The sequence below is a fragment of the Lagenorhynchus albirostris genome, chromosome 4 (genome assembly GCF_949774975.1).
Source record: "Lagenorhynchus albirostris chromosome 4, mLagAlb1.1, whole genome shotgun sequence".
NCBI classification, from domain to species: Eukaryota; Metazoa; Chordata; class Mammalia; order Artiodactyla; family Delphinidae; genus Lagenorhynchus; species Lagenorhynchus albirostris.
Genome location: NC_083098.1, coordinates 81,922,257 through 81,938,765, shown reverse-complemented (window position 1 = coordinate 81,938,765; position 16,509 = coordinate 81,922,257). Strand labels below are relative to the sequence as shown.

Below are 16,509 nucleotides of genomic sequence, written 5' to 3'. Positions count from 1 at the left end.
CTGTTGCTCATTGCTCACAAGTGTAGCCATTCAACATCTGGCCCTGGGTGGAGCAAAGAAAACAGCTTCCACCTTGCTAAAAAGTCCGCTCAGCTGGCCAAAAGGCAGGTATCAGGTAAAGGGAAAAACAAAACCTCAGACGGGAGCTGGGTGAGACTCCGCTGCAGGAGGCGGAACTGCAGAGACTGTAATGCACAGCACCGGCTGAGCGCCCAAGCCCAATTAAGGCTCCTCCCGCTCGGAGAGGCGAGGGGCTGTGGATCAAAGGATCCTGCAACCTGGGAAAGGCAGATTCAGTTCCCGGGGAGCCGTGATATGGGGGCTGCAAAAAGGTGGGCGGCTGGCTGGAGCTGTGCTCCCTAGAATGGAGAAGCAGACTGGAGACAGAGTGGTTTGTGCACTAGTGGGGAGGGAGGTGGGCAGGGCGAGAGCGCAGAGAACCAACAGTCACGCTGCAGTGTAAAGCGAGCCTTGGGGATCCCTCCGAGGACACCAATTTCGGGGCTCTGCAGCTGGAAAGGGGTCTGCACTGATGGCGGCGCAGGGAGAAGGGTTCGCAAACACACACACACACTCACACTCTCTCTCTCTCTCTCTCACACCGCCTGACCCTCGGCTGGCCCCGAGCCGCCCCCGCGCGCGCTCCGCACCCAGCTTCGTGCTGCGGCAGCTACTCACCCTCCGCGCGGGAGCGGATCTCCGACACGGTCCTCCGCATGGTGGACATCGCGGCGGCCGCCGCAGGTGGCTCTTCGGACCAGACTCTGCACCTGTCACGGCGCCGCGCAGGCGGAGGATCTGGCTTCCCCGCGCCGAGCGCTCAGCAGCCGCGCGGGCCCAGCCGCCCACCCAGGGCAGTGCCGCTGCTGGGCGAGGCCCTCGCACACCGGCGGGAGAAGGAGGAGGTAATGAAGGCGGCGGCGTCCGCAGAGCTGAGCGAGCTCTGCCTGCAGCCCCGGAGGGAGCGGCGAGGCAAGGGGCGGAGCTTCGGCGTCTGCGTCCGGGCAGGGATCCTCAGGACGCCCACTCACTCGCACAACTGCAGCGCTGCGGGGAAGGCGGGAGAGGGGCGGGGAGAGACTCCGGAGAGCCTCCTGCGCCCCGCCCTGCTTTGGACCGTACCATCCCTGAGTGGGGAGAGGCAGATGCCGGCCTCTTCCACCACAGGCGCCCTTGTCCCTCCCCGTGGCTTCGGCTCTTCCTGTCTTTTCTCAATGCTTTTCTGCTTCTTCCAAGGCTTGGCCAGAGAGGAAGTGGTACTGTGGCTCCTGCATCCTTGCAAATCCTATCCCTCCACCCTCTAGTTTTAATAACAATGGAGTCGCCCGTGGTGCGGAAGTGGGGTTGGGTCTGAGTGGGCTGGAAAGCGGCGAAAGGGCCTGGGGCGTCAAGGGCTAGGAGCTGTGGAAGGGCACTGCGTGTTGGCCACCCCCGATGCAATTCTAGCCTCCATGCGCCGCCAACAGCCCTCGCGACCTGAGTCGCACCTGCTCACTCGCCTGGTCCACGAGCAACAGGTTCTGAGGCCGGGGTCCTCGGAAGCTGGTGGCTCCTCCTGCCCATGGTGCTCATGTGCGTCTGGGGCCGGCTTGCGAGTGGCCGGGTGCATCCAGCTAGTGCGTGTTCTGCAGACTGACAAACCTCTGGACTTGCAGTAAAGTCAACTGTTGGGCCAGGTGCTTCAAATTTTGCTTTTAGTCAAACATGCAGGAAGTTGGGAGCAGTAGTTTTACCTGAAAAGGGGAGAGGGAGCCTAGTATAAAGTCCGTAAATACATTAAATTTTAGTTTGCCCCATATCCTACAAATAAGGGTAACTTCGTTACCTTTTATTTTGTATAAGGAGATCTATGCAAACAAGTTATCAGAACAAGTACGGTAGTTTTTATTTATCGTTGATTTCATCTTTAAGTTAGGCTGTAAGGTTTTATATATTGAATAGATCGTGGCGAGCCGCTGAAATGGCGAGAAAGGAATAAATTGAGTTGGAAACAATTTGCTGCTTCTCTCATCTTGTGCTCTTCCTCCAGCACTCGGTGGAAGAGGGCTTAACGTGGAGGCGTTTATTGTGAACTTCTTTCAGGTCCTGAAGGGAGAGATCTGGAAAGGTTTGAACAGAGAGATAAGTGATTATTCCCAAGCCTCTTGAAAAAATAAAACCTGCTGATAGCATCTTATCTCCATTTGTGGTGTTACCTCTGTCTCCTGCAGGTAGCATTTGCTAATCAGAGCCCTGCCCTACATTAATTCCGAGTCAGGTGCTCAGTACATATTTATGAAGAACCCACTCTACTTGGCTCTGATTCGGAGGCTGGGATTAGAACAAAGAAAATGTATTTCCAGCATTCATGAAACATTGCAGGGTAGAGCAGGACTCAAAGGTGTTTATTTCAGTGATGGTCTTGATTTACAAGTATGGTCTTCTAAAAGTAAGAAATGAACACACAGCCTTTTCAGGACAGTCCTCACTGGCCCTTTTTATTCCTTTCCAGGTCCAGGATCTCCTTGTATAAAGCAGACTCCCTCTGGCTTGATGAACATGCATCTGAAAAAAATTAAAAGGGTAAGTACAACAAGGAAATAGTTTTAAAAAATCAGCTCTAAAAGTGAGTGAACAGAAACCAGAGAAAAATGCAGTGCTTTTGTGATTAACATTTTAGATAGAATTTTATATAAAGCCAGAACCAGCTTCTATTCAAAATCAGTGCACAGCAGCATACCAGTATTTGATTAATGAGCAAATATCTTTGTAATTCCTATGGACCCTGAAATGAAGTTCAATTCTGCTTATTTACAGATAGTAATTAACTGGAGTTCCAGAGATTACCTCTGTTTTCTATAGACCAATCTATTTTATATATGTCTGTGTGTTTCCCATTAACAACCCATCGGCAAAGTTGACAACATACATCATTCATACAGGAAATGACAAGAGTCTTTCATACAGAGAAGAACATTTCATGATATAGTCCATAGCTCACTGTGTGTCCTTTCCCAAGTTATGCTGTCACTTTATCCATAATGGCAAGAGTATCCTTCCGAACTCATTTCTGTTTTGTTTGTTTGTTTTGTTTTCCCCAGTTTTGTTTTTTAACATGTTTATTGGAGTATAATTGCTTTACAATGTTGTGTTAGTTTCTGCTGTATAACAAAGTGAATCAGCTATACGTATACATATATCCCCATAATCCCTCCCTCTTGCATCTCCCTCCCACCCTGCCTATCTCACGCCCCCCAACTCATTTCTGAAAAACCATTCATTTCTGATTGTTAGAAAGCACACATGTTTTTATTGGTTCAGAACCCTGATTGAAGTTGAATGTTGTACTCATCTGCATGTGCTTGATTTCAAAGTCCTCTCAGATCTCCTCATCTTCCATTGCACAGTGCGCTAGCCCCTGGCAGGGAGCTCTGGTGCCAGCAACATGACCTTGTCACAGAACCTGTAATACAACTCAGATGTCAGCAAGATCGTTTAAAAACATTCAGGTCCTGCGACTGCACTGTTGATGGACTTAGAAGGAAGCGGGTTATTCAAGAATAACTTTTCCAAGGGCCAGGTTTTATCCTCCACAAAGTATCCATTGAATGCATAACATGTGTGAAGTGCCCAGCCAGAATGCTAAGTTACAAAGACAATGCATTTGTTAAAGTAACCAGCAGTGTAACAAGATGGCTGACACTTAATGCCAAATAGGCCAGCAGCAACACTAGAAGCATTGAGAGAAGGGGAGATTCCAAGAGCTGAGTGATCAACATACTTGAGCTAGGTTTTGAAGTAGGGATTAAGTCGGTAGAAGTGAAAAGGAATGCTTGGCATATAGTTAAGTGCTCAATTATGATTTTTTAATGAATGGTTAAGGAAATGGAATGATAGAAGACTATATATGGTTGGGGAGAACCAAGAGACCAATTGGACTACAGGGATCTCACTGAGAATCTGTACACTTTATTTTTTCTAATTTTATTGAAGTATATTTGATTTACAATGTTGTGTTAATTTCTGCTGTACAACAAAGTGACTCAGTTATGCATATATATATATTTTTCATATTCTTTTCCATTATGGTTTATCACAGGGTATTGAATATAGTTCCCTGTGCTATACAGTAGGACTTTGCTGTTTATCCATTCTATATATAATAGCTTACATCTGCTAACCCTAAACTCCCAATCCATCTCTCCCCCCGACCCCCTCCCCCTTGGCAACCACACCTCTGTCTGTTCTCTATATCTGTGAGTACGTTTCGTAGATATGTTCATCTGTACACTTAAAATGTGGGAATTGTATGTTATGTGAATTATATCTTAATAAAGCTGTTTAAAAAATTGTCTCTAGAGGTGTGAGCCACAAAAATTATCAAGTCCAGCAAGTCAAAGAGATGTTGAGCATATTCCTGTCTTGGTGGTTTTTCACTTACTAATTACGTGATGTTGCCTTGAGTTTGTTGTTGTTGGGGACACCGAGAATTAAGAATTGGTCCTTCTTGGGAGGAACTCATAGTTAACTAGGTGACAGAGGCATGCTCACTAATTTACTAATTTATGATATACCCAGGAGTGCTTTGGGAACTTACATCCTGAAGGTAGTTGGAGATGTACTTGAGAACCCTGCTTCTGATTGAGAAGGAGGAATGCAAAGTTGAATACTATACGACTATGGAATACAGATGCTGGATAATGCTGGCAACTACATTCTAAATTCTTTTGCAAAAGCACAAAATAATGGGGTAAATTAATCTTAAAGTTTAGATAATTATATCTTTTAGTTTAAAATTGAGGTTAAGATATAACATAAATTCTATCTAGTCGCAAAGCTACCTGGTTATTGTAAGAAAAGATGCTTATTACCTTTGGTGTGTGGTTGGTATATTGATTCAATGGATGGTGAAGATACTGTTATGGTTAAGAGACTATTATGACATCATTATGGTATGGTTAAGATATTATTATGCTGTTGGGCTTGTAAGGCATTTTCCCCAAGTCTTCCCATCTTGATTGCTCTTTTTCTATCACCATCGTTTACATGCACACCGCTCCGGTGCACCAGCAAGTTCTTTAGGCTCAGTTTTAAAAATATGTCTTACTTCTATCCACATTTCATTCTCCACCTCTACCTTGTACAGGCCCCCATCATCGTTCACCTGCAGTAGCCTCCTAACTGATCTCCCTGCTTTTACTTTTGTCACCCATTCATAGTTATTATTATTTAAAAACACAAATGAGTTTATTATTTTAGGATGAGTCAATGTCATTATTATTATCTTAAAAAACAAATGAATTTTAATTTCTTTAAAACACAAATGAGTTTATGTCATTTCTTAGGACTTCAGTGGCTTCCGGCGGCACCTGGATTGAAGCCCAAACCCTTTCTGATCTTGCCCTTGCCTGCCTCTCAGGCTCATCTCCTTTTACCCCTTATTTGGTCATTGGGCTCAGATTATCCCAGCCCACCCCAGCTGATATTGCCCCACTTCCCCAGTGCTAGCCACCACCACATTGCCTTAGTCTGTTTTTCTCATAGCACTTATCTCTGAAGTTTTCTTGTTTGTTGGTTTACCTGTTTATGATAAATAGGTCTTGCTCTGTTGTCTTACTTATTACAATTTGTCTAACGTTAAGAACAGTGTGTGTCAAATGGCACAGGATCAATAAATATTTGTTGAATGAATGAATGAACTGAAAAAATGAGTGTACTGTGAATAATCTGGTTCCTTAAGATTGGAGACTGGAAATAAGTCAAAGAATAGATAGTATTTTATTTGAATAGTTAATAAGTTTTACCCTTCATAAGCATGTATACTGGAATATATTACTTTGTCATGAAATAATAGAACATATTTGCTATGAAGTACTTGATACCAGAAGAAGCTTCTGAATACCATATTGGCTTTTGTTAAAATCAAATGATGGAATTTTTAAAACAATAGACTGATTGGAGTAGCTTGTTCTTGCTGGACTCACTGTAACAAAACCCATATAACAGAGATGTGTGTGCAAAGATATTCACTGAAGCATTGTGTAGGGGCAAAAAGAATGTAGTCATCACCATGTGCTGATATGGAAAGAGTATCAAAATATATTAAGTAAAAAAATGACTGTAATAAAACAGAGTGTATAATATGATTCACTTTGGTAAATAAATTAATTATATATATTATTTTATAGAAAAGCATAAAACAATAATTTACCTTTGGGTGGAAGGACTGGGGTAGTGAGGAGGGAGGTTCCTATTTTTCCTATTTGATACTTTTCTGCATTGTTTGCATTTTCTAACTATAAGATTTTTTTTTTTAAGTGTCAATAGGGGTTATTTGGATTTTGCTTTTTTTTCTGTATTAATAAGTGTCATGTCTTTAAAGCACTCATGTTTTTAAAAGTGCACTCAGAAACCATCAGAATATTCAAGAGAATTTAATCAGAATAAGAAATGCCAGATGAAAAAACAAAACAAAACAAAAGAAAAACTGATTTCAACCGAAAGCTCTAAATCCACTGTCACTGAATAATCCAGTCACTTATTCTTACTCATAATGTTAAAATCAATACTTTTCTCTCATGCCTGTGATTCATTTCTCATGAGTTTACCATTCTCTTTCCAAACACGTTAGCAAAGTTTTAAGTCAAAGTTATAATGTCTTTAAACATTATTATCTTCTTCATATAGTGGGAATTTCCAACAAAAAATAGTACAATGATTTTTTTCTTCACTATAATTGAAAATATTTTGCTCCTGTTTAAATGAAATGAGATTTAAAATGTTGATTTGTTTTATATGAAAAGACTCAATAGAAAAAAATTTTAAAATATACTCCAGTACATTTAAAATAGTGTTTGATTCACACACAAGTTTTCAGAAAAAACATTTACTGAATTTTTTACTCAAAAAGTAAATGAACGTTCAAGGCAAAATAATCCTGGTATTGAGATCTTGAATTCAGACTTATCATTTCAAACTGATAAGAGACTAACTAAATGGCATGATTTTTACTTTAAAAACTTCCATTCTACCAGAGCCAGGAAGTGAAAATTAATTCTTAATTTAGAAGTGCTGTTTCTTTTCCAAAACTTAACAAAACAACATTCCAGTAATGCTGAGTCTCTGTAAAATATTACTGTAAAATATACTTCATGGATAATACATTTACTATAGTATTTTCATGAATTCTGATATTTTTAAAAGCAGCTTTATCGAGGTATAATTGACATACAATAAACTTAATATGTTTAAAGTGTAGATTTAATAAGTTTGGACATACATATAAACACCTATGAAGCCATCACCACATTCAAGATAATAAACATATCCATCATTTCCAGAAATTTCCTCTTGCTCCTTGGTATGGTTGTTATGTATAACTAGAGATGCTTTTTCTTCATGCATTCAGTGCAATTTATTGAGTGCCCACCACGTTCTAGATACTGAGCTGAGTATTTAAGATTGAATGGTCAGCTAAACCAATAGGTTCTGGACCAATGAAAAATTATGATCAAATGATTATGTAAGTAAATAAATATAAAATCACAACTGTATATCATATTCTAATGGAAAGATAGTCTACACCTGTATATATTGATTGTACTTAAAAGTATTTCTGGGTTTTCACACTTATATCTGGAACTCTTCAAAAATGTGTATATGTACCTTTATAATATATCTGAAAATAGACATTAACATTTTATTTCTACTGGATGTTATGGCATTTATCTTGAAAATGGTGTCATGTTTCTTATATGAAAAGGATAACCAGTGAAGACAAGAAATTTTATTTTAATTTATTTCTTTGATGTTTACCAGAAAGCCAATATTGGAAATGAAAAAACTCTTAAGAAAATTTCACTTCTTTTTCTTGCCATGTCATATTAGGTGTTATTTCAAAGGAGGAGAGGTGATAATAATGAGGTAAAAGTATTGAAAGAAAGGAATGTTTATTAAAAATTGAATATAGTGGTAAATGACATAAATATGATTATGAAATACAATTTTGTAGTTCCATCACTTTTAATTTGGAAAGAATGCCAGGCTTAAGATGGTTTCCTGATGAATTGAAATAAGCCATAGCTATCAAATGTGAAATATTTGCCGATTGCTTTTGGGCCTCTTGGATGATATATCCACTGCTCAGGTTCATAACTCACTGCAGTGTTTAGCAGATATATTGGAAAATCACAATGTTGTTTTTTTCCCTCTGACCCCAGAAATTCTCAGGAACAACATTTGCTGGAAAGAGGAATCATTTATCACTGTAGATTCTTTCCAACTTTGAACTCTGAGGAAATCTACCAAATGGAGAAAGAGAATCAATACTTAACTCAGGATTACATTTTAGTATTCACTCTAAAGAAAGAAGCCAGGGGGAAAACACTATAAAGAAAAGGTGTAAAGAAGGTAAACCAGCTATAGATTCAGGGCTTGTGGAAGCTGGATATTCCGGAGGCAAGAGTGAAGTGAGCTAGTGCCAAGGACGGGAGCAGAGGCTTGGACCTCTTGGATAGATCTGCTTCTGGACCTAGGCCTGAAATGTCAGCTCCTCTTCCCTGCCTGTGTTCTCTTGTCTGTTTTTCATTTAGTCTAACCTCTTAAAAGCTGACCTTTGCCTGTTAAATTGGAACCTCTTTCCTCCTGTTCCTGAATCCATGCTATTCTGATTCCAGCTTGCCTCCCAGGCTTTCAGCAGCCATATAGCCTCTGATTGAAGTGGCTGCAGTCTGTTGCCTGCATAGCCCCTCAAGGTTTCCAGTGCCCCTTGGTTTGATCCTGTGCCTAGTGTTGGCCCCCATTGGCTTCTTCTGACTTCCTCTTTTTTATGTGTGTGTGCGTGTGTGTGTGTGTGTGTGTGTGTGTTAATTTCTGTTGTACAGCAAAGTGATTCACATACATATATATGTTTTTTTAAATATTCTTTTCCATTATGGTTTATCACAGTATATTGAATATAGTTCTCTGTGCTATACAGTAGGACCTTGTTGTTTATCCATTCTATATATAATAGCTTACATCTGCTAACCCCGACCTCTCACTCCATCCCTCCCGCAACCCCCTCCCCCTTGGCAACCACTAATCTGTTCTCTGTGTCTGTGAGTCTCCTGACTTGCTCTTGATCTAAAATGACATTGAAGGAGGAAAAGGGAGACCTGTAGGTTGAGAAATACTGAGAAGATTTGAATAAGTACATGGGAACCAAATTATGGAGGACCATGCAAATCAACAGAGGTGTTAGAATGAATGCACAAGGTGAAAGGGAGTTACAGTAGGCCCTAGGTAGCACAGGATAAAATTGTGTTTTAAAAAGATTTTTGTGGTGGTAACAATACGGAGCATGAATTACAGTAGAAGTAAAGAGATCAAGATGGAGACGTCAAAGATTTGTTCAATTAACAGAGGAAGTGATGATTTTTAAAAAATTAAGCTTGAATGTAACATGAGGCATTTTTCGTAATACTTATGGGACTATGGAGACTAAAGGATGATAGTCTGTTTATCTGAAAAGAAAAGATAATCTTCTCTGTGTAGTTACAGATATAAGTATAGATATAGATATGATTATGTTTGAACTTTTTACATGTTAGGTCGATTTTTTATTTAACCAGAAATTCTGACATTCACGGAGGGGAGATTACCTTCATTACTTTCTTTGAAAGGTGCTAAGTGTATGTTATATTTTAGCATATGCTTAATTGACAGAAGTGTTTTGTTTATCTTTTAATGTTACCATAACTTTCAGTAGTCTGAAAAAAATGTATGATTAATCTAAAAACCTCATTGGTATCAATCCTGACTTAATGAAAAGAACTGGAATCAGAAGACCTGGTTTGCACCTCAGTTCTGGTTCCTTCTAGTGGTTGGATTTTGAGAATATCATTAAAAAACCTTTCAGAACCTCAGATTGGCTAGTGGGTTAACATATAGGCTTTACAATCAAACAGCTAGATTCATATACAGGTTCTACCACTTACCAGTAGTATGACTTTGGCCAAGTTACCTAACTTCTCTGTGCCTCAGTTTCTTCATACGTAAATAGGGACTAATTATAATACCTATTTTATCAGCATGTTGTGAGAAGTACATGAGATAATTTATTATAATGTACTGTACAAATTTTAGCTATTATCATCTGGTGCATCCAAACTGTTTTTATACTCTGAGTGACGTAAAATTAAATGATTTTAGGTACTAGAGGCATTTCCCTCAATATTGCCTTTCTTTGTATAGTCAAATAACATAGGTTTACTTAATCTGTCATTTGTATGACAGATGGCAGGAATGTTGAATATGTAATGTTAATGCAGGATTCTATTTATGGGTTTCAAGAGACTTGCTGCAAGAATGCTGATTAGTAATATTTATTAAAATGTTAAAACAAATATGTCTTCTTATGTCATTTAGAATAAGATTCAACTGTATATAATAGAAAACCCAAAATAACGGTGATCTATATGAAGCGGGAGTTTATTTCTCTGTCATATAAAAGAAGTCTGAAGATAGACTCCACACTGGCATCAAAGAATCAGGGTCTTCCCTTTCTGCTCTGCATGCTAACATATGGCTTCCATCCTCAAGGTCACCTCATGGTCCTAGCTGTCTTCTGGTATGCCAGCTATAACATCCGCATTGGAAGATGGGAAAAGGAATAAAGATAAAAAGAGATCCCAGCAGGCTTAGATAGATCTCTTTAAGCATCCATTCCTGAAGTCTCCAAAGAAATTATGCGTAAATCTTATTAGCCAGAACTTAGTCTCATGGCCACACCTAGCTGAAAGGGAGGCTGGTAAATTTAGTTTCTTATTCAGCTGGCAGTATACCTAGATAAAATTTGAGGTTCTGATACCAATGAGGAAGGAGAGGATGCCTTTGAGGGTAGGCATCCAGCATTCTCTGGCTTCCTCATAAATCTCAGAAATCATTCTCAAGGTTGCATTATTAAAATCCTGGAGTTCTTCATGGACATCATAATGAAACTATGTTTTGTTCAAATTGTGTTTTTAAATATTTATAAGAAAAAAGGGAAAGAGTTTGCTTTATTTTAGAAACAGTCTTGATGAAGTAGGTTTTAAATTGATGGAGTTTAGCAAATAATTTATTAAATGCTAATTGAATATAATATTGAATTGAGTACAGTAGAAAATGGATAAATTGTTGATAAGTTATTAGTTATTAAGGTGACTTCCTGTTTTAAAGACAAATAAAATTTAAACATTTATACACCAACAAATTGGACAACCTAGAAGAAATGGATAAATTCCTAGAAACATACAACTTACTAAGACTGAATCATGATGAAATAGAAAATCTGAACAGACAGATTACTAGCAAGGAGATTGAATCAGTAATCAAAAACCTCTCAACCAACAAAAGTCCAGGACCAAACAGCTTCATGGTAAGTTCTACCGAACATTCAATGAAGAATTGTTACTAATTCTTCTCAAACTCTTCCAAAAAATAGAAGAGGGGGAACTCTTACACATACATTTTATGAGGCCAAATTTACCCTGATACCAAAACCAGACAAGGATACCACAAAAAGGAAAATAATAGGCCAATATCCTTGATGAACATCGATGCAGAAATCCTCAACAAAATATTAGCACACAGAATTCAACAATACATTAAAAGGATCATACATCATGATCAAATGGGATTTATTCCATTCATTTAAATGGCTCAGCATCTGCAAATCAATCAGTGTGATACACCATATTAACAAAATGAAGGATAAAAATCATATGATCATCTCATAGGTGCAGAAAAAACATTTGACAGAATTTAACATCCATTTATGATAAAAACTTTAAACAAACTGGGTATAGACGGAACATACCTCAACATAATAAAGACCATGTATGACAATCCCACAGCTAACGTCATACTCAACAGTGAAAAGCTGAAACCTTTTCCCTTAAGATCTGGAACAAGACAATGCTGTCCACTCTTACCACTTTTATTCAAGATAGTATTGGAAGTCTTAGCCAGAACAATTAGACAAGAAAAAGAAATAAAAGGCATCCAAATTGAAAGGAAGAAGTAAAACTGTCAACATTTGCAGGTGACATGATATTATATATAGAAAACCATGAAGACTCCATCAAAAAGTGTTAGAACTAATACATGAATTCAATAGTTGTGGGATGCAAAGTAAATACACAAAAATCAATTGCATTTTACACTAATAACAATGTATTAGGAAGAGAAATTAAGAAAATAATTCCATTTACAATTGCACCAAAGAGAATAAAATACCTAGGAATAAATTTCACCAAGGAGGTAAATGACCTGTGTATTGAAAACTACAGGATATTAATGAAAGAAATTGAAGAAGACACAAATAAATGGAAAGACATTGCATGCTCATGGATTGGAAGAATTAATATTGTTAAATTGTCCATACTACCCATAGTAAAATATGGATTTTACTGCAGTCTCTATCAAAATTCTAATTGCATTTTTCACAGAAATAGAACAAATGATCCTAACAATTGTATGGGACCACAAAAGAGCCTGCATAGCCAAAGCAATCTTGAGAAAGAAGAGCAAAGCTGGAGGCATCACATTTCCTGATTTCAAACTAAACTATACTAATTAAAACAGTATGGTACTGGCATAAAAACAGACACGTAGATCAATAGAACAAGATAGAGAATCCAGAAATAAACCCACACATATATGGTCAATTAATTTATGACAAATGAGCTAAGAATATACAATGGGGAAAGGACAGTGTCTTCAATAAATGATGCTGGGAAAATTGGATAGCCACTTGTGAAAGAATGAAACCAAATTACTATCTTACATCATACACAAAAATTAACTCAAGATGAATTAAAGATTTGAGCATAAGACCTGAAACCATAAAACTCGTAGAAGAAAACATAGGCAGTAAGCTCCTTGATATAGGTCTTGGCGCTGATTTTTTGAATCTGACACCAAAAGCAAAAGAAATAAAAGCAAAAATAAACAAGTAAGACTATATCAAACTACAGAGCTTCTGTACAGCAAAGGAAACCATCAACAAAATGAAAAGGCAACCTATTGAATGGGAGAAAATAATTGCAAATCATATATCTGATAAGGGGCTGATATCCAAAATATAAAAAGAATTCATACAACTCAATAGCAAGAAAACAAACAACCCAGTTAAAAATAGGCAGAGGATCTGAATAGACATTTTTCCAAAAAAATACAACAGGTACATGAAAAGATGCTCAACATCATTAATCATCAGGGAAATGCAAGTCAAAACCACAATGAGATAGCGACCTCACAGCTGTTAGAATGGCTGTTATAAAAAAAGACAAGAAATAAGTTTTGCAAGGATGTGGAGAAAGAGGAACCCTCATAAACTGTTGGTGAGAATGTAAATTGGTACAACCACTATGGGAAACAATATGGAGGTTCCTCAAAAAATTAAAAATAGAACTGCCATATGATCCAGCAATTCTGCTTCTGGGTATTTATCTGAAGAAAACAAAAACACTAATTTGAAGATATATATGCACTCCTATGGTTATTGTAACATTATTAGCAATAGCTAAGATACGGAAACAATCTTAAATGTCCATCAATGGATGAATGCATAAAGAAATTGCATATATATATAGAGAGAGACATAATGGAATATTATTTAGCCATAAAAATAATGAAATCTTGCCATGTGTGACAACACAAATGGACTTCCAGGGCATTATGCTAAGTGAAATAAGTCAGAGAAAGACAAATATCATTTGCTCTCTCTTATATGTGGAATCTAAAAATAAACGAACAAAAAATAAAAACACAATAAGCTCATAGCTACAGAGATCAGATTGGTGGCTGCAAGAGACAAGGGTTGTTGGGGGGTGGGAAAAATGAGTGAACTCTTTTTTTAAATTTAAACAAATTTAATAATAATTAAAAAAGAAAAAATCTTAGGGGTGAAAACAAGACTCACAAAAGCAATGAATGAAATAAACACATAGAAAGGTCTTCTATTTCCATTTTGTCTCTCTTTAAAATCAGAAAAGGGAAAAATTAAAGAATTAGAGGTCTCTGAAGAGAGATGGTACTTAATAGCATTATGGAAGCATCAGTCTTTGAGTTGTGTACAGACTGCACTGTGAGGGAAGGGTGGCATACCGTATTACGAAGCTGCTGTGGCCGTCTTGTCGATGTTAGTTTTCCGTGTTCTTGAGGACGGCTTTTGGATCCTGAAAAAGTTATCCAAAGCAAACTTTATTTTTAAAATTTAATATTAAATGTATTAAATTTATATATTAAAAACATAGTTCTTTCTTAAGCTTTGAAATTCAACTTAATCATTTTATTCTACTTAAAAATCTAGCAAATTTTAAGAATTACTTTAAGGAGGTGTTAATGTTTGATTCTTTTCATAAACGAAAACTCCCTTAAATGTTTTAAACTACACTTAATAAGTCGGTACATTTTGTTTTCTTTTTAAGTCCTTTACTCACCTGAAAGAGCCTTCCAAGTACTTAAGTAACCATTAAAATAGGATAAATTTAACTTATAAAAATAAGTCTTAGGCTTTCTTAAATTTTCTAATACTGGTGGATCTCAACATAATTTCTTTGACTAAATCAATTATTCAGTCCTGTCAGTTTAGTTTGGAATCACAAGGATGAAATATTTTTGTAATAGGTAGAATTCTCTTAAATACATTGATTATTTCTAAACTTTACTAAAAAATATTAGTACTATAAGTTTGATTTACTTAACCATATGAATGCATCATTCTTCAGGTTTAAAGCTAATAATTCTCTTGAAAACAATTATGTCATCCACACAATTTTAGGGTTAGCATTCCAAGCACTTTTGGAGATTACACTCTCAGTTGGCTGAGGTTGAATATTAACCAGAGATGTCATTTAGGGCATCTGAGCTCTAGAACTACAGATACCCTTGAAATTTTTCTAGCATCTGTGTCTGTCAACAGGGCTCATTCTCTAGATTCAAGTAATCCAAATACTTCTCTCCATGTACAGAAGTCCATATTTGGTCCATTTGATTCATTTCAACTAATCCATTACTGTGTTATTCTATTTTACATTCTCTTCATATTTTTTCCTGTCAACATTAATGTGTATGGTTCTTTCAATGACATTGGATTGGAGTTTGTTTATTTTCCAGGGCTTTTTCTAATTGGTTACTTTTAGTTTTAAGATCTAGGTACCCTGAATGATGATGGTGAATTGAATAGAAACAAACAAATGGAGAAATGGAGAGTTGTCCTGAAGGGAGCATAGAGAGTAGATGTTAGGGTTGGTGATGGATTCTTAGAAAAGGAAACACTGAGTAAAGACCTCAGAGATAAGGTGGAGCCCTCAATCCCGTTACTCCCCCATCTCTTCAATCCCCAGAACACAGCTGTCAAAACTACGTGAAAAGTACTTTGTTGAGAGTTTTGGAGTTACTGAAAGGGATTATATAAAATGGAAAATAAGAGGATGTTTCTTTTTAAATTTATGGCACTTAAAGACTTTTATGCTAAGTAATTGACCTAATGCCTTTCTTATGAAAGACATTGAGGCAATTTGTTCCATAGACCTTACGGAGTCTTTCCCTTCTGTTATGTGGGAAGCTTAGTTCCTGAAGGAGATCAAAGTCACTAAACTTAAAAAAATACCATTATCACACCTATAAATTAATATTAATTTCTTAATATTATTACACATCTAGCAAAAGCTGAAAATTCTTTAACTTTTAGGAATTCTTTGCAGATAAGTTGAATGGAAGATGAGGGGAAATATTCTCATTATAGAAAAACTCTCGTTAGAACAAATGAACAGTCATAGTGAAAGGAAACATTTTACTCAACATATAAGAAATCTTACTGCTTCTAGTATTTCTTTGTAGATTAGATAGTGGAAAAATATATAGAGTAAACCATAGGTATTTCTTTTTCATTGTCTGCTTCCATAACAGATGTTTAGGGAATGTGTGTGTTGGCAATGAGATACCACTTTCAGCAAGAGAGAACAGGAGTAGCACACTTACTGAAATTTCCATTCTGCCAAAAACCTGGTCCAATGCATGTTTCACCCTAAATATTAAGGGGGAAAGCTCATCTCACATTCTCTCAATTTCATCGCAGTTTGTTTTCTGGCATTGGGAACGAAATAGGGACTTTTGCTTTTGTTTCTGTTTTTTTCTTATCACAATGCAGTAAGACTCGGAACAACTGACAACTGAGAATGTTGAAACAGTGAGTGAATTATTTGGATTGGTCACCTTGAAGAAGCCTAAAGAATTTGGCAGGCATTCAAAAGCCAGAGATTGAACGAGTTAAGGGTAAAATTGACCTGTTTTGCAGCTTTCTGTCCAAAGGACTGCCTCCTTCTGTTGCAGCTTTGGAGTCTGAATTCTCTTGTTTAGAACACTGAGAAGTTTTGAAAGCCCTGACATATATTCATAAAACTCTGTCAAGCAAGGTCGAGGAAACTGCTTCCTTCCACGCATACACAGGTATCCAGGCAGCTTGCTCAGGCATACAGAGAGCAACTCAGAGCAAAGCAGCCT

At 37.5% G+C, this 16,509-nt stretch overlaps 2 protein-coding genes across 10 annotated transcripts in view; one reads left to right on the top strand and one right to left on the bottom strand.

Annotated features, from left to right (window-relative positions):
• The window catches only part of ATP8A1 (ATPase phospholipid transporting 8A1), a 236,858-nt gene extending 235,942 nt beyond the window's left edge, over positions 1 to 916 (bottom strand). For both annotated transcript variants that reach the window (XM_060148261.1, XM_060148260.1), the window contains exon 1: positions 679 to 916. In XM_060148261.1, the coding sequence (XP_060004244.1) occupies positions 679 to 727 (49 nt within the window). In that variant the 5' untranslated portion in view covers positions 728 to 916. The remainder of the gene's footprint in view (positions 1 to 678) is intronic.
• Positions 917 to 1,342: 426 nt separating this feature from the next.
• Positions 1,343 to 16,509, top strand: part of GRXCR1 (glutaredoxin and cysteine rich domain containing 1) — a 305,037-nt gene continuing 289,870 nt past the window's right edge. For all 8 annotated transcript variants that reach the window (XR_009540343.1, XR_009540342.1, XR_009540344.1 and 5 more), the window contains exons 1-2: positions 1,343 to 1,676; positions 2,492 to 2,562. The gene's annotated coding sequence lies outside the window, so the exon portion shown is untranslated. The remainder of the gene's footprint in view (positions 1,677 to 2,491; positions 2,563 to 16,509) is intronic.